The sequence below is a fragment of the Barbatula barbatula genome (genome assembly GCF_947034865.1).
Source record: "Barbatula barbatula genome assembly, chromosome: 11".
NCBI lineage: Eukaryota > Metazoa > Chordata > Actinopteri > Cypriniformes > Nemacheilidae > Barbatula > Barbatula barbatula.
The window spans coordinates 15,425,658-15,444,301 of record NC_136774.1 but is presented as its reverse complement, the minus strand read 5'-3'; the positions used below and the strand labels follow the sequence as shown (position 1 = coordinate 15,444,301).

General features: G+C 38.7%; 2 protein-coding genes across 4 annotated transcripts; both read left to right on the top strand.

Annotated features, from left to right (window-relative positions):
• Nucleotides 1-1,675: 1,675 nt before the first annotated feature.
• On the top strand, nt 1,676-9,507 carry xpc (xeroderma pigmentosum, complementation group C). Its single transcript, XM_079466980.1, has 14 exons — nt 1,676-1,999; nt 2,542-2,781; nt 4,536-4,632; nt 4,831-4,915; nt 5,014-5,171; nt 5,292-5,412; nt 6,332-6,424; nt 6,558-7,328; nt 7,409-7,569; nt 7,775-7,856; nt 7,987-8,118; nt 8,204-8,373; nt 8,487-8,580; nt 8,891-9,507. Exons 1-14 carry the CDS (start codon nt 1,909-1,911, stop codon nt 9,203-9,205), a joined length of 2,610 nt encoding a protein of 869 aa, XP_079323106.1. The 5' UTR covers nt 1,676-1,908; the 3' UTR covers nt 9,206-9,507.
• Nucleotides 9,508-9,882: 375 nt separating this feature from the next.
• arih2 (ariadne homolog 2) lies at nt 9,883-18,557 on the top strand. Of its 3 annotated transcripts, none has more exons than XM_079468289.1 (15): nt 9,883-10,111; nt 13,080-13,500; nt 13,672-13,739; nt 13,954-14,026; nt 14,691-14,832; nt 14,942-15,063; nt 15,492-15,601; nt 15,706-15,823; nt 15,988-16,038; nt 16,145-16,166; nt 16,254-16,405; nt 16,729-16,872; nt 17,172-17,240; nt 17,366-17,473; nt 17,561-18,557. In XM_079468289.1, exons 2-15 carry the CDS (start codon nt 13,267-13,269, stop codon nt 17,630-17,632), a joined length of 1,485 nt encoding a protein of 494 aa, XP_079324415.1. In that variant the 5' UTR covers nt 9,883-10,111; nt 13,080-13,266; the 3' UTR covers nt 17,633-18,557. The 3 variants fall into 3 exon arrangements, with proteins under 3 accessions (XP_079324415.1, XP_079324417.1, XP_079324416.1); XM_079468291.1 differs by having other exon boundaries at nt 9,914-10,111; nt 13,166-13,500; nt 17,561-18,189; XM_079468290.1 differs by having other exon boundaries at nt 9,984-10,111; nt 12,016-13,500; nt 17,561-18,189.
• Nucleotides 18,558-18,644: the final 87 nt, after the last annotated feature.

Sequence of the window (18,644 nt, the reverse complement as noted above, 5' to 3'; positions counted from 1 at the left end):
GTAGTAGTGACGAGTATGGCACAGAGATATACACGAGAGCATATTAAGATTCGTAGGTCTCTTGCTCACAGCTGTATTGTAACACCACACACCTCCGCTAGATGTCGCGCAGGTCATAAAACTGAATTGTGGTACAAGGATGTCTCTAAACGGTTATACATTTTGTATTTTTTGATGAATTGATGTAAATATTTTCAACGGATGCCCTTCGTTGCTCTCTGCCCCGTATGGCTTTTTATTCCTATCTGAGAATGCTCAGGACTCATATAGGGATGGAAGCCATGCAGGGCTAAGGGACTGTGTCATCATGGAGACCTGCCATTGGATCCGGCTTTGATGTCAACCACCACTTTTTACCTGCCAATCATATGACACACACACCTGTCCTGCCATCAGTCCGGGACAGATGCCAATTGAGTAACTCACTGCAGGGAGAAGATTTGATTCTGCTCTGTCAATCAAGTGCACAGACGGCTCTCTGAAGTCTTACACACACAAACACACTCTGGCTGGACATCTGCTGCCAAGTGACGCTAAAACAGCTGTTCATTTGCATCAGCACCACCAGGTACATACACATAGGTGCACACACACACACACACGAAGTCAGCCCCAAATATAAATGAACTTGACTGAATGAGGTTAGCCTCCAGATGCAAAGAAATTAAACCAACTTTCCAGGATTCATAATATATAATACAATTAGCAGGAAATGTGTTCTGCTATTCTGTCTGACCGCTGTATGTATAAAACAGCACACTGATCAGCTGTGCCTGGTCCTCAATTCACCCTTGAAACAGTGTAACCTGTTCATTACATCATGAACCTACACAAATTAAAGGAAAACCTTAAAATCATAATAAAATGACTATTCATGTGTGTCCATTTCTTAATGTTTAAATACAGAATGGTTTAGGTAGATATTATTTTAAATTGAAGACATAAAATGATGTCTTAAACAATGGTTAGATGTGTTAAAGCAGTTCCAAACTGATTTAAATCTACTAAAAATGTCCACATCTCACCCTACATTTGAAAAGCTGATTATTTTCAGTACCATTACACATTACAAGTTACTGTCATGCATACAGATGATCCAGAAGTACCTCATTAGGATTGCAATTCTGTAAACTATTATCTTATTTACTGTTATACTATATGTATGTGTACACACACACACACACACACACATATATATATATATATATATATATATATATATATATATATATATATCGATGATAGTATACATATACCATAGAAAAAATGTAGAAAACAAACATTTAATAGTATATAATATTGTTTAATTAATATGTTTAATATAAAATAGCATAAGAGAGTTGAATCGTCCTTGTTAGGTTTAAAAAAAATGTGATTGACACCATAGGATCCAAAATCCCACGTCATTATTTGTTTTCTATTAGAGTAAATCTTTTTCATTTCGATAATGAGGCTAAGTGCAATCGTAGACATATCTAAACAATATCATTAAAAATGTATTGAGCAATATTTTAACGGCTGTAAAGACTTTTTTCTAAATTGAGCTTTAAATCGGGGACATTTTTCATTCAGTAGAAAAGTCAAGATTATACACACCGACACTGTTATCAACATGACAATTGATTATCGCCGCTTTGCAAGCTAAAATAACCATGTAAAACACGGACCTCTAGCGTTTAAATGATGGTAATGCAACCAGATTGCTAGTAGGATGCGGATGTGACGTCTACGCTCGGGTCTTTTGCAAGCAACAGCATGCTTTCTGTGTTATGAAAGGGGAAAGTGCTTGTGTTGGGTAACAGGGCTCTCCGTGTTACATTACACTAATTCACGTGTAGTGTTAGTTTTGCTTTCGCTAAACACACCAGAATTCGTTTGATCTGCACCTGTTTGTGATCTGAGAACAGCATGGCAAAGAGAAAAGATGCTGTGGAAAAAACGAACACGAAGAAACCGAAGCAGACGAATAAGCAGGCACCCATAAAGAAGAAAATCAAAGGTAATTTATGTAACGTTACTTTCTACATAACCTGATTTTTTTCTGCTCATCTCTGATGAGTTAAATTCTACTTTGCAGTTAAAACTTTAATACGTGTAGCGGTTTGTGTTTTCTGTACGGTTGCAGCAGACAGCTGCAGTGTACCACCTGTGTAAAGTGTTTTCATATTGTGCATGAGTGCAAAATAACTCGCTTGAGTTCTCTTGTGTGGTTTGTTATTAGCCGTGTGCTTCTAATAAAAACACACTCATTCCGTGACATTGTGATGAATGAATGTGGGCGTGTCCAGCATAAATCTTTGTGGTGGGTTGGAGTATTCTGACTATAGTCTCTATAGTAAAAGTAAATAATTGGAAATGTTACATACAAATACATGGCTGAAGGGCCGATCAGGCAATAATGTGTTGGAAGATTGATCTGGGTGCTATGGGAATAAAACAGTTTTTGTTTCATTTGGTATAAAGGTATTTTATTTGGAACATTTATTTGTTATTATTGTCTTGATTATGATTGTCACTCATGATGTGGTTTTCTAATTTCAGAAAATGGCATCATGGCCAAAAACTTAAAAAACTCCAAAGTCAGATCTCCTGTATCCAAAAAGGGTAAAAATTCCTCTGATGGGAAAACAAGTAAATATTTTCAGCCGGATGATCCGGAGGAAATGAGAGATCACAGTGAGGAAGTAAGTCTTGTTTTCATAAAGGCCTCATCACCAGCAAAACAAGTGAAAGAAGAGGAGGCAGAAAGTGATGAAGACGATGACTGGGAGGAGGTGGAAGGTACATGGTGTTTTTGCAGATCACAGTTTTTAAAGCCTTGTAGTTGAACTTGCAGATGGATGGGATTGATTCACAATGAATACATGTTATAATCATATTCATGGGTATCAGACATGTTGGGGCCATCTTGAGGACACAGTGCAGCCTCTCCGTAGTACAGAGCCTAATAGGACTTCAGATCCGAGGCCACCGTAATGTAATTCTTTCACTCTGTTTAACAAATCCTGTCCATAGATTAATAAACCATACCCACGAGTTTCCAATCTGTGCCCCCAGTTTTTTGTAAATAGTACCATTCATTTTTTAAATCCGTACCACAAACACATAAACTGTGCTCACGCTTTCACCATCCATCCCCAAAGTTCTCACAGTTTTGCAAAACTATTTTTATTTTTACCTTGAAATTTTAAAATGTTGTACATTACATTTATTAAAATTGATTATAGAAATGAGAATTTATAGAAACTAGATAAAATAAATGTTTATTATTATGTTTATAATTATTAATGTCAATATTAAGTAGAGAAACAAATCTATATTTATATTAATTCCCTGTTTACTAATAACAAAAAAGATGTTAATGGTATGGGCGCTTTTTGCCTTATTTTCACGAAATTTTATAATCAAGAACAATTTTAAATAAAAAGCTCCACATGAGAAACTTTGAAGAGATCCCTTCATTAAGCAGATCTTGAATCTTGTCCACTGGATTTTCGATTTTCTGCTGTTTAATGTAACATTGAGTGCTTCTCCACCATCGCCCCAAATTGTTCGCTTTGCTTAATCGCTCCACTCAGTGGCGAACCACGCCAGCCGGTATGTAAATGGTTTCATTTTCCACTGCAGGGCTGATAACAGAAATGTTAAGAATGTAAACACAAACGCATTCATTAGCACGATTCAGCAGTTTTAGACAACAGTGCTGAAAATCGCGAGCCAAGAACAGTTTGTAATTGTGCCGTGTCGAATCGGGTTCACGAGGAAACATAACTGTAACCATTTCAAACTATGCTTAGAATGATTTGGCGCGACGGTGTAAAAGAGCTCATTGATTAGACTTTATTTGCAATCATGTTATTTTCGACACAGCAAAGTCCACGTAAAATTAAATATATTAAAAAGAAACCCTTCTACAGTAGGCTATCTATTTTCTCAAGACTCGCCATTTTTTATATTTGAATAGAAGAACATAACGTTTAACAGAAAACACATTCATTTCCTTTAAGGCCTGCGTGAGTATGGCAATAACAACACTCGGTCTATTTATTACTTTTCTTGATATTATTGTTGATATTAGATTAGATTTAGCTTGGAAGTCTGTTGAAAAATGCTTCACAACTTTCTGTCAATTAAACGAATGCTGTATTTTTACATAAAAACATCCAATACAAACTGGTCCTGAAATATGCCATTACATTTGTAAGGAATCAAAAGCGTAAGCACGGTTTATGAATTTATTTATGGGTACAGATTTCAGAAATTAACCAAGGGAACGAATAACAAAACTGTGGCCACGTATTTGCAGGGCATGTTTTTTCCTCCACCAGGGACCTCGCAAGTCCGTACTAAGAGGGTATAGTAAAAAAAAAAGCAATTTCTTTGAGATTTGCTGTTATCACAGATATAAGCATGTTGCTGTACGGTCCTACAAATGCAGCTGCACCACTGTGTGACGTCACGTGAAACCCATGAATACTCTCAATGTACACTGGGGTGTTTTGCCGTCCATTCTTTAATATTGTATGGTTTCTCAGAGATGGCAGAGATCGACTCAACAGATCTAGAAGTACCATCCAAACCTGTGGAAATTGAGATAGAGACTCCAGACATGGCTCGCAAGAGAGAGAAAAAGTAAGTGTGACAATTTAAGAAAATAAATAATCACTGCAATAAATTTATTTGCAGTTGTCATACATGTTAATGTTACACTTTTTTTGATCTGTGATATGAAAATGCAAAATATGCTGGAAATGATTATAACTTGAGATTGGTTAGCTATTCTCTAATGGTCTGCAACAGATGAACGAGTAATGTCATGACTGTTTTTAGAGAGAAAAAGAAAGCGGAGTTAGAAACTTACCTGCGGCGAATGACAAATCGATTTAACAAGGAGCTGCTAGAGGAAACACACAAGGTGTGCTTGTTTTCTACGTTGGTTTGTTTATAGAAAATGGGTTGTTTTTTGTACTGGTCAATAATTTCTTGCTGATTCTCATTTCCTTTCTCATAAAGGTTCACCTGCTTTGCTTATTGGCCAGTGGACTGTATCGGAACAGACTCTGTTGTGATCCAGACCTGATGGCTATTGCCTTGTCAATACTGCCTAACCACTTTACCACAGTTGAGACCACACGTATAAACGTGGGCTTCCTAGAAGGGCTTCTGAAATGGTTAGCCTTATTCAACTGTAGTGTATACACTAAACTGTTCTCTTTATGGTCAATTGTATTGTCAGTTTTCTAATGGTATTGTGTGTAAACTAATAATAATTGTGTTTTGGCTATATCCAGGTTTCAGATGACTTTCACGTTAAACCCCGCCTTAATGGAGGAAAAGGAGGTGGAGCTTAGCACAGTGCTGGAGAAGCGGATAGGTTGTTTATCAGCAAGGGACCACGAGGAAATGACTTTTGTGAGCAAGATTTCAATTTCCTTAACCCTTGAACGTTCATGCATAATTATAGGCTTTATAGGTCTGTTCTTTGGCCTGCAGTTTGGCAGCCAGTTGAAAAAATAGAAAAGTTTCTGATCAGTGGTGATCCTTGACTCCTATTCAGGGGAAGCAGTAATGTGAAGTTCAGCAAAACATGTATTTAGCTCGTCATGTGTGTGGTGCGTCATGTCAAAACACCTGAACCTATTTGCATCACGCATCATGTAAAAAAAAACATGTCTGCTGCAGACGTGATGAACGGGTTTATAAGACACTCTCTTAAAGTGCGATTTTTACTTCTGCGTCAGACCTACGCAGAGACAAGTACCCTATGCCGTAGCCTGACACGCACCTCTCCAAAAACTCAAGCGCTGTGGTTGGTCTGCCTGAACCGCCTCCCTTCAGGTAAAACAAACTCAGCGATAGTGTCGGGTTTACTAATGCGCATTTCTGAATGAATTATCTAAATAAATGACACGTTTTTCTGTATTTAACAACTCTTGCTGCTATCACTGCAAAATGCTTATGAAATACCGGTTAAAAAACGTTTCTTTTTCGGCTCTGGTCTTGGTTACACAAGTAACATGCCTTTGGACACTGATGCCTGGTGGCCATTGCCTGTTGACGCACAAGTATAAACAAAAAACCGGCACGTCGCCTACAGCTTAGAGGCTACGGAGTAGGTCTGACGCAGAAGTCGACGTGTAACGCGCTGAACACATATTTTGATTTCCTGCTTCCCCTGAAGAGGAGACACCAATCGCCACTGGTTCTGATAAAGTGTTTAAGGAAGTAGATTAAGCCCTTGACAGGCTAAGAAACAAAGTATATTTGCATGGTTGGTCATTTACGTTCATTTCTGATTTCTTAACTATATCTATAATGTAATTTCCTGTAGCTGTTATTATTGGTGCTAAGGTCATTGCGACTCTTTTGCCGACTGGTACTGTCACTTCAACCGCTGTCTTTCAAGCCACCACCTGCATCAAAGGTGATGTACACATTTTTCATTATCATGGTTTATTATTGTCTTTTTATTGTTTATATTTAATTATTGTTTATTTTATGGCTTTTGAAAGCTGTTTTATTACATTTGATAGACGGACCATTTTTCTTGTTTTTAGAATAAGACCAAACCTACCAAAAGCCCTCCTACCAAAAATCAGAAACCTTCCCCAAATCCTAAAATATCCACTGGTTCCAAACGCCCATCTGCGGAGACAACTGCGGGTAAAAAAGAGGAAAGGGGTGGAAAAAGACGAAAAAAGAAAGAAGGAGGTGAGAAAGAGGCATTGTCAGGACAAAAACCCAAAAACAGCAGAAGAAGAAGAATTGCATCAAAAGTGTTTTATAAAGAGGTCAGCAGTGAGGAGGAGGACGCCGAGGAGAGCGGGGAGGAGTTTCAGCCAACCAACGAGGATGATAGTGGAGACTCGGATTTTGAGGACAAGAAAATATGCAGGCTGTTAAAGGGTAAAGAAAAGAGTCGGACTCCTCTGAATTCAGGTGAGGTCAAAGAGGAAGACATAAGTGGAGAAGAAGAAGAAGAAGAGGAGGAAGAGAAGGTGGTAAAGAGACGAAGATCTACAAGAAAGGAGGGGACAGGTGCCAACGAGTGGTTGGAGGTTTATTTGGAAAGTACAGGAAGGTGGGTGTGCGTCGATGTGGATCAAGGGGTTGGTCAGCCACTGCTGTGCTCTGATCAGGCGACACAGCCAGTCACCTATGTGGTGGGTGTGGATGATGAGGGATACCTGAAAGATCTCAGCAGCAGGTATGACCCCACCTGGCTGACATCATCAAGGCGACGACGTATCGACTCCGAATGGTGGGAGGAGACTGTGGAGCTCTACAAATCTCCAGATGCTCAGAGGGGATGGAAGGAAGACCAGGAGGTTTGAGTGAACACATAAACATGTTTATATCTCATCACATGTGATATACATCCAGACTCAACTGTTTCTCTCATCCACAGATGCAGGCGAAGTTATTGGACAAGCCGCTGCCAACATCGATAGTTGAATATAAGAACCATCCACTGTACGCGCTAAAGAGGCATTTACTGAAATATGAAGCCCTCTATCCCCAAACAGCAGCTATATTAGGGTACTGTAGAGGAGAGCCGGTTTACTCACGGTAAATACTATTGAGTCGGCCATGTGTTCTTGTGTCAATGCCGCACTTCCTTGCTTCAGAATTGCGTGAGTTTTACACTGCAATGTTTACACTACTTTACAGTATATGCCAGCCATGTTCCTTTTTGCTTTACAGCCACAAAAAGGGAAATATAAGTGTAATTGTGTACAAGTGTAAATGTTTCTTTGCTTGTTGTTGTTTTTAGAGACTGTGTGCACACGCTGCATTCTAGAGAAACCTGGCTGAAGGAAGCAAGAACTGTTCGACTAGGAGAAGAACCATACAAGGTATGGCATCCTGTGGTTGCTCATCATTATTGTAGTTGTAATACTCAAGGTGTAAACGGTGCTATTGTGGTCGGTTAAAAAAGTCATGCAATACATTTTATAGTAAGTTGTCATCTCTACGATCTGTCAGATGGTGCTTGGGGTTTCCAACCGTTCTCGGAAAGCCAGAATGATGTCAGAGCAAAAGGATGTGAAAGATCTGCCTCTTTTCGGACTCTGGCAAACAGAAGAGTACCAGCCTCCAGTTGCCGTCGATGGCAAAGTGAGTGTGTAATAGTTTTTTATATACGAGATCAACTAATCCGTTTTTTGCCAAAGGTTATTGTAAGTCTGCCTGTGTGTTTCAGGTACCACGTAATGAATTTGGAAATGTGCACCTGTTTGTGCCAAGCATGTTACCGGTCGGATGTGTTCTCCTGCGTTTGCCAAATCTGCACAGAGTTGCTCGAAAACTAAACATCGACTGTGCTGCGGCAGTAACTGGCTTTGATTCCTATTGTGGATTCTCACATGCTGTGTGAGTTTGTGTGTCTTTGTAAGGTTGACAGATGGGTAGTTCATTATTCGTAAAATATTTTAATGTTTAAAATTTGATATGTGTTTTATTGATGTCAGTTGATTGTGTTTTAGTACTGATGGCTATGTAGTCTGCGAAGAACACGAAGATATTTTAAAAGCAGCCTGGGAAAATGAGCAAGATATTCAGCAGAAGAAAGAACAAGAGGTATAAACATGCTGATTTTGTGTCATCTTTCACACGTCTAATACATCCCTAATTGAAATAGTTAAAGTACGTATGTAAATTTGATTTTATGTAACATTACATTCAGAACAGTCTTGAAAACAAATCCGTTCTAATACATTCTTCATCATTGCCTGAACTTGCAAAGAAATAGAATGTGCCATGTGTTACAATTATAATCATTTTTAATATTAAATGGAGAAAAAGAATGTTCCCTTTTTGCTCTTCAAACTAGTAAATATAAGAAGCAGGTTTTCCAAACTTTTAAGAAACATTTTGGATCTTTTAACAGAAACTTGAGAAACGAGCAGTTGCGAACTGGACCCTGCTAGTCAAAGGCCTGTTGATAAAGGAGAGGCTGAAGCGTCGCTATGGGCAGCAAGGGCTTGCATCAGGCGCGGTGCTTAAGCAAGCAAAAGAAGACGGTGCTGAAGGGCTGTCCTCAGATGAGGAGGTAGAAAGCGGGTCTCAGACAGCACCAACTTCTCTGGCGATTTCCTGGCCACAGAACAGGCAAGAGGAGCAGGAAGAGAGGATTGAAAGGCGTGCGACTAAGCGAGAAAAACGTGGGGAACAAAAACATCTCTTTCCTTTTGAAAAAGTGTGACTGAATCTGTGATCTCTTTATGTACTTTTAATTTGTTTTGTATGGATTATATCCAAATGCCTGTAAACACCCTTAAATCACTACACAATCGCTGACCCTTTTATAAATACTCTGCATGTACAGGGACATTGTGAAGATCAGACACATTTGTTTAATGTCATGTTTTCAGAATCTTTTATGTAAATTTGTTTTTGTACACAAAATATTTGTATAGAACATAAACATGAAAATAAACAATTAGTATTTCGCAGATTTTTGTCTGTTTATTATGAATTCCAGACAGTTTTAGTAGCTATTGCGATTACCCATTAAACAATTAATATCAACCTGATTAAGTTTTAATGCACTGCAGTGCACATTTTGTTCAATTTGACAGAGCTTTCAACACTTTTGACCAGTAAATAGTTAATTCTGGTAAACATTTCGTCCACATTCACCTCCAACCCGTCCACACGTAGTTTGTATCATTTAAGTTTAATCTTAGTGACTTTAAATGTCTGGAGCTTGTCCCAATTCTTTAAACAAATGTAGTACATACGGTTTCAAAATTAAGGTTACAAAAAAACGTAACAAAGGTTTATGGCGTAACTCGGTCGCTTTTTATCTTTGCACGTGCATTACACATTGTAAGTCTTGGTTTGCTGACCTACATTTGCATGAACGTGCTTTGTGTTTTTGACTGTAAGCATGCATGTCAGTTATGCCTGAGTGTGTGGCCCCTCCTCAGCAAGTAACTGGAGTCTATTCGGTCTGGAAAACAGGCTCGCTCGGACCCGGAAGTGACGCCGCACTAGAATCCCCCTGTACTTCCGATCCGCTGCGACTCATCTACGCGAACGGATCTGATCTCTGTCCGAAAATCTCTCTTCAGCTAGCGTCGAGAAGCGACCCGACGCGGTCCAGTAGGTAAGTAAAGTACCCGTTTTATGCACGGTCGGGGGTTGTTAGCAATCGGAGCGACGGCTTTGTCGAATGGAACAAACGGCCTTGTTTACACACGAATCCCCGAGCTGGAGTGAGCGTTGGTTGTTGAATAGCGAATAAAGCTATTAAAGCTACAACAGCGACGCATGCAATAACTTGTACGAGTTGTGCTTTTTAAACTGTGCGGTTCGCGTATTAAAACAACGGATATCAAGTGGGGGAGCGAGATTCCTGCGCATCGATCGCGCTGCTGTATATGTGTGCTGATCTAAAGAGAAGCAACAGCTGTGCGGGCCGATTCGTGTGGAGTAAACAAAGCAGAAGCTACACGGTCAGTACCGTGAGTTTGCAATTCTCTGCCTGCCTCCCCCACCCAATCCGCCCTACCTCGTCGCACCTAAACCGTGAAATGTAACCTTTCCGCTGAGCGAGAGATATTATGCGTATACCACCCATAGCGCCGGTCGCTATTTATAGCCTCATGTGGAATGTGAGGGACAGACAGTCACAAGCGTGTGGGACTGGGCCAGGTCGTCCCATAGCCGCCCAGTGTCCCCGGTTGCACTTACGTGCAATGTGCGTGTCTCAGTGAGTATCTGTGATTATAATCACATCAACAGGCGCGGTAACGCGGCCCCGCTGCTGTCTTGGTCGGGCTGTCTGTCTGTCGGTACGCCGTGTAATCCGTTTAAAGGGATCGCTAAGCCGATCTGCGGAAGTTTATGATTGTCTAAAGAAATGTTTGTTGTTAACATTGAGAGAGACAGCTTTAAACACAACCTTCAGATGTAACGTCACCAGAGGTTCAAGATTTGCGAATATCATTGACCCCATGAAGTTGAGGACATTCGCAAGGCTACTTTAAACCCCGGTCTCATGTTTTGTCCATTTCCAAATACTTTCCCAAAGGAAAATTGAAACCGCTTTGACATTTATCACGATTAAACTTTCTTTACGGTAATAAAACTGTGATAAATGGAAAAAATAAAACATGATTTTTCGCACATTCGAAGTGACTTTTATTCGCCGATAACCACTCAAAACTAATAACGTAGGGTCATCCAGGTACTGCGTGTCATTTTGACTGGTGTAGTTTAAAGTCCCAGTGAAATTAAAAATAACATTGCCTATTTTTTCATGAATAGTGCAGTGTTTACTGTAAATAGTTTATAAATGTGGGTCATTCTATTTTTAATGTTTGTGTGCCCTCGCGGGCTGCCCCTTTCAATCGACTATTCGTTATTCGACTAAGACACTTATTCGAATACATTTTTATTAGTCGATTGCCTGAATATCATTTTAAAAGGCTATATGCACAAAGTTAGTTGCTTTACATAGCCGTTCGTTCTAACACTACCATTAACTTGGATAAAGTAATGCTATTATGAATTACACCTTATGCGTATTATGTAAAGGAATGCAGAAGAGTCTGAACGTGAACGGAAAGCACAAGAAAATGAAGGATCATAGGACAAAGTGTAAGCGATTTGCATTCATGTTTGAGGCTTCTGCTTTTCTTTACATAATATGCTTTATTATAGGGTGTATGTAGAACATTTTTGCCCGGTTTTAGAGACAAGGCGTAGTAGGACTAGTTCCAGACTAAAATTAAAGTTTGAATTGTCTTAACTGAAAATAAATTACCCTGACATATCTTTTTAAATATGTATTTGCCATTGTTTTGTCTCAAGATGCACACTGTAATGTTTTTATCAAAGGCATTTTAATAAAAGTGACTTAATATCCTAATGGCTTAAGATAAGCCTTGTCTATGAAACTGTGCCTTAGTGTTTTGGAATGTCGCAGAAACATTCGTTTGACCTTATTGTTGTGAAAAACTGATCTACGTGTTTTTCCGTAAAACTGGTGTGGCCGTCTTTATGAAGAAGGGTGTGATGGCAGAGACGTGGAAAACAAAGGAAAAACTGTGGCTAGTTAAGTTAATGGTCTATATTGTTGTAGTGTTTAGTGACTGCTTTGTTTTATTTATTTGTGAATACAATGTATTGAATATATTTATTTATTCCTATTTTTTGCTTTCTGAACTTTGCTTTCGTTTTTTTAAGCCGTTCGCTTGATTATTTCCACTGATATGTTTTATTTTAAGTGCTTCAATTAGTTGTATTTTTATTTATTCGTTTATTTACAGTTTATTTTATGTTCTACGTTTAAAATATTGCTAAAATTGAATTTAGTTTTTGAAGAAAATACTCTTATTCACATTATAGTCTATTTTTGTAGTCTAATCCAGATACATTTCTTTCGTTATGAGTCTGTTGGCATGTTTATTTTTTGCACTTATATTTTAGTTTGCTGTTTTGGTACGTTTGCCTCAAATTTATATTTATACTTTCTTTATTTTATATAGTTCACCATAAAGAAATATTATATTGGGACGTGTCGTTAAATCATAACTTGTGGCGGTGTCACAGCGGATTGCATTACAATCTGAAAATGCACTTCCTTACTGTAATGACTATCATCTTAAATTACGTATGTTAGACCCGTTAAGTCCTCCCCTTCAACTGTCTGCAGCCAGTTCCATTTAAAAATTCAACTGCTTTTTTATACATCCAATTAAATCGCACAGAAAGACGAAAGCCATGCCCACCATTTTTCTCATTAGAAATTCCATTTCACTCGGAAATGCCTCAAAATACGGAAGTAAAAACGATCGCAACGTCCGGTTCGCATTGACTTCAATATTAATAGTATGCGCTATACGTAACATATCGTCACTGTCCTTCGGAAAACTTGGACGTCCAAATTAACTTTTAAGGAAATGGAAAAACACTGTATGTTTAAATGTGCAGCTAGCCGGTTGTTATTGCAAAATAATCCCCATCAGTGTGATTCAAGACCCTTCATGTCGGTGTTCATTCTGCAATAACTACCGATTGGCTCCATGTTAACCTTTACCTAGCAAATTTTGTTTTTTATTCTCTTACAGTATTTCTATCCAAGCTTATTCTTGTTGCATTCCTGATGAGTGACGGGGAGTGTGATTTCTTCTGCTTCTTTCGGTGCTGCTAAAAGCCACAAGGCCCCTGGGATTTGTGGTCCAGTCTGGGGCAGAGGGCAGCTGCTCAGAAGCTGCTGTTTGGTGGAGAGCGACTGTCAGTCAGGCCCAGAGGGCTATGTCTGTGGACATGAGTAGCCAAGCCTCAGATAGTAATGATGAGTTCGTTGACGACGACGACGACGAAGATGCCGCGGAGGGAGACATCAAATATTATTACGATAACCTCGATGAAGACGTGGTAGTAGAAGAACCGTTTGACCCAGAAGAATATCAGTTCAACTGTTTGACATACAGAGAAAGCCAGAGGGTGCTAACTGAAGAGGTCAACAATGTAGCTAGTGCTCTGAAGGTGCGTGAACGAAAACCATGCTGTGTGTTTTGATATGCCAAACATCCCCTCATAATGGGTTCTGTTTGATGATGTTAAGAAAATTATTTTTACTCCGTGTGCATTTAAGAGTATGTTTTCAATATGTTTTTTTTATAGATTGTTAAGTGGTGAATTACTCTTTTTCTTCAGGTGTCACCAGCTGTAGCCAAACTGGTCCTTGTACATTTTCACTGGCAGGTGTCACAAATACTCGAAAGGTAATGTAAGACAGGAAAACACCCTCATGCACAGCAGTTTTGTGGGTAGTTGACAAGCATCTCTAAGTAATGGTGAACTCATGGAATACACACATTTATTCATACATTCTTTATTTTGAACGTATAAGCTTGATCTCGAAATTCACGAACATGTAATTTGTCAACTATGCACTACATCTCTCTTAATCTGTGGGTTTCTTTTTTGTGTTTTAAGGTATAAGTCAAATTCTTCTCAGTTGCTTTGTGAGGCTTTCGCCCAGACCACAACCACCTGCAGATCTCTCACTGTAAGTCAGAATAATTTGCTTTTAGATATAGGAACTTTCATTTAGAGGGATTGTTTACCCCAAAATGAAAATTCTCATTTATTCTTTCATACTTGTATGAATTTTATTGTTCTGCTCAACACAAAGAAAGATATGTGGAAGAACTTTTGTAACAACTAGTTTTGGGGCACCATGGACTACCATTATAGGAAAGAATATTACCATGGTAGTCTAAAATGCCCCAGAAATGATTGTTTTCCCACATTCTTCAAAATATCTTCTTTTGTGTTCAGCAGAACGAAGAAATTCCTACAGGTTTAAAACAACCCAAGGGTAAGTGATGATAACAGAATTTTTGGGTGAACTATCTCTTTAAATTGGCTTACAATTTTGTGTTTTTCGAGCAAATTCCCAGCTGCTTTTACACTTGAGAAGAATTAGAATGTGGAGTGATGCGACAAGCATGAAACTACCTCAGATATGTGTGGAAAAGGTCATTATGCTAAATATTGACCGCAGAATGCGATGAATAAACCATCTTAATTATTCCAAAGAGCCATCTAGCCATTGCACAAAACAGCTGAACACTTATGTTGTAATGACACTAAGAATATATTTTATGTCAGTATACATGAGGTCAAGTGCTTTGCTTTGTCAATAGCCACATCAACGTGTGTGTTTTCAGGCTGGGACGTCGCTGCAGTGTGGGGTGTGTCTGCAGCTGGTCCGGCGAGATGCTCTCCTCTCTCTACCCTGTCAGCACTCCTTCTGCAATGCATGCTGGGAGCAGCACTGCACTGTACTTGTCAAAGATGGCGTTGGAGTGGGTGAGTGCGCACGTACATAATTTCAGCATGTGTGCAAGGCTGTGCATCACTGATCAGAATAAGATTGACAGGTAATCTGATCTCTGATATGTATTTTGTGTGCGTGTAGAGATTTCCTGTATGGCGCAGGAATGCTCCCTTCGAATGCCAGATGATTTCGTTCTTCCTCTTCTGTCCAGTGAGGAACTGAAGGAAAAATACAGACGCTACCTCTTCAGGGATTATGTGGAGGTGTGTGTTGGTCTTATCACATTTTAGAAGTTCAGAGGTTCATTTGGTGTCCTTATCAAACAGTTTAGCACTGTACTGGATAGGTCACCCTAAAAATGGAAATTCTGTCATCATTTACTCACTCTCTTTGACATTTTTATTTACACAAATGAAGATATTTTGAAGAAAGTTGATAACTGAACAGTGCCGGCAGTTAACAACATTCTTCAGAATATCATCTTTTGTGTTCTTTGGAAGAAATTCATACAAGTTTGTAGTGAATGATGACAGAATTGTAATATTTAGGTGAAATATCACTTTAATGTGACATTGATATTACATGAACTTCTGGAGTTTTAAATGATCAGGCTTTATAATTTGGTAAATTATCAGAAAACACAAGTCATTGATCCGGCATTAACCTGCTCATGTTTCATGTTTATCTGTAGAGTCACTTCCAACTGCAGTTGTGTCCTGGGGCTGACTGTCCAATAGTTATACAGGTGCAGAAACCTCGAGCTCGTAGAGTTCAGTGCAGCCGCTGCAGAGAAGTTTTCTGGTATAACAAAAACCTGCACACGCATGTTCATTTTCCAAGCATTTAATTCCATGGTGTGACGTTATGTTAATGATAAAAGAGGTTGATTTGATGTCTGTGTACAGTTTTAAGTGCAGACAGATGTATCACGCCCCTACGGACTGTGCTACCATCCGCAAATGGTTGACGAAATGTGCAGATGACTCCGAGACAGCCAACTACATCAGTGCACACACTAAAGACGTAAGAGCAACCACACTTAATTTATCAAACCTGATTTATGAAAAACAGTTTTTATTTTGACAAATTTTGCACTCTGAATTTTGTGTCATGTAAACAGAATCGAACTGAACCAGAGCCTTCTATTGTTCATTTCCTTATACTCTTATGTGCCATTTCCTCCCCAGTGCCCTAAGTGCAATATCTGCATTGAAAAGAACGGAGGATGCAACCACATGGTGAGGAGTTGTGATTTGAAGATTAAGCAAGATATTGTTTTTACTGTTATTAACCTAAAAATGTGAGACTTGTTATAACTGAACTAGTTTTCCTGTCTCTTTTTAGCAATGCTCCAAGTGTAAACATGGTAAGATAAAAAAAAGTACATGATTGAATTCCTCTGGAGGGTTAAAGTGGTCTTGATTGTAATAATGGTGTTGTTGTGGCTGTGTAGATTTCTGCTGGATGTGTCTGGGTGATTGGAAGACTCATGGCAGCGAGTATTACGAGTGCAGTCGCTACAAAGAGAATCCAGACATCGTGAATCAGAGCCAGCAGGCGCAAGCCAGAGAGGCCCTCAAAAAATACCTGTTCTACTTTGAGAGGGTGAATAATTATTTAAAGTTGGCTGTAACATTATACACAAAATATTATGACAAGCTCAGTCAATAAAAAAGTGTCAGTGCTGTTCAGTCTAATTAATGTGTGCATTGTATCTTGAGCTTGTTGAAGTACCATATTGTTAGCTAAGCAAAATGCTTAAGTCAAACTGTTACAGTCAATCACATGTAAAGATGGTGTCAAATCTATGTTTTATAGATCTTGTTACTAAAAAGCACAGTTACATTTCAGAGAGATTTCAACAGATATTTTCCTGTATCAAGACAATAAGGTTTTCATCTGTCAATAACATTTGTGTATGTGTCCAGTGGGAGAACCACAATAAGAGCTTGCAGCTGGAGGTACAGACGTATCAGCGGATCCAGGAGAAGATTCAAGAAAGAGTCATGAACAATCTGGGCACCTGGATTGACTGGCAGTACCTGCTAAATGCTGCCAAGCTTCTGGCAAAGGTACAGGTTGTTTTGTTTGCAGATGTTTTAATTCAAAGGAACTTAATGGTGTGAATAGTCATGAGTCAGTCAACACGCAATTCTCCAGTTTCTGGATCTTTAGAGCAGTTTCTAAACTTTTAGACTATAAAGATCATATTTGTTAACATTTACAGCTAATGCACGTAGTAAGAGGCTCTACCAAATGCATCAATAAAAACATTTTAAACTGAACTTTAGTTTTTGTTCATTTACTATATAAGTGAGATTTTCAATCATTTTGTCCTAATAAGTAGACATTGTGTCTTTTCTGTCCATAGTGTCGTTACACACTGCAGTACACTTATCCTTATGCCTACTACATGGAGTCTGGACCCCGCAAAAAACTGGTGAGTAGTTACTTATCCATTAAAAAATATTTTAGTCAAGCAGCGATTGCATTACGCAGCTATGCATTTCTACCACTGATAATGTAAAACTGTAATGCAAAATCTTACTTTGCTTATTTTCCAAGTTCGAGTATCAGCAGGCCCAGCTGGAAGCAGAGATCGAGAACCTTTCCTGGAAGGTGGAGAGAGCAGATAGTTATGAGAGAGGAGAGCCGAGCGCCAACGATAGAGGGGTAAGAGAGCGAACAAGGGCTAACAATATAAAATGAATCACGACAATGTCGATTTAATTTCAAACCCTTGTTTTTCTCCATCTATAGGATCTGGAAAATCAGATGCACATTGCTGAGCAGAAGAGACGAACGCTGCTGAAGGATTTTCATGACACCTGAACATCCGTCCATCTATTACATCTGAATCGAGTTGTCTCTTCTCTCAACCGTCTTGCCCCTCCAAAGACATCGCCCATCCTTTTGTCAAAACTCTACACTGCATCTCAAAACGTTTTGTGCATCTCTTTCTTTATGTTACACTCGTTCACAGCATCACCTTTAAAGCTGTTTTTTCCCTTTTGTTTATTCTTCATCAATGCCCCTATATTTTTAGGCTTTCTAAACTTTACTCGGCTGCAGGGTTTGAGAATAGCATGATTGTTTCCCAGCGTATACATGCACACATCGCATTCTCACGCCTCGGTGTTGGCTTACATCACACACATGCGCGTACAGACACTCCAAACACCGTCTAACTCTTCACCTCAATCATAGCTCATTGGGCATTCTTTTCTTTCTCGCTTATCATGATTTATTTCCTGGAAAAGGCTGTTGATCGTTAGATCATTTAAAAAAACTGAAAAATTAAAAAAGATGAAAAACAAATGATGCTGTAATTTTCAACGGTTGTACATTAATACAGAAATAGAGTTACTGAGAGAAAGTTTTTAAACCAGACAGTGGCTCTTGTCTTTTCTTTTCTTTTGCACACATATACAGAAACCACATCCGAAACAACATATTTATATTCATAAACTAGTAACATTTACTATAGACTAAATATAGACATTATTTTCGAAAAATACCAAATTATATGTTTTTCTAAGTTATAGATTCTGTCGATTTGCCAAAATCCCAGAGTTCTTATTTTTAAATATAGCTGATCCTTAGGTAATTTTTTTTATATTATGTTCTCGGTAACAGTAGTCACAATATATTACACTTAACTATACAAAAACACTTACTGGAAATACTTAATATTTTATTTTTATGTATTAAGAGAAGAACACAATAAAAATTAAGTCTTTGAAAAATCTTTTTACGCAGTGGAGTTTTGGGGGGCATTGAGTGACAGTGCGCTCTCGCATGCGGCGATTATTCAGGTCACTTCATACAAGGTAAATAAAGGGAG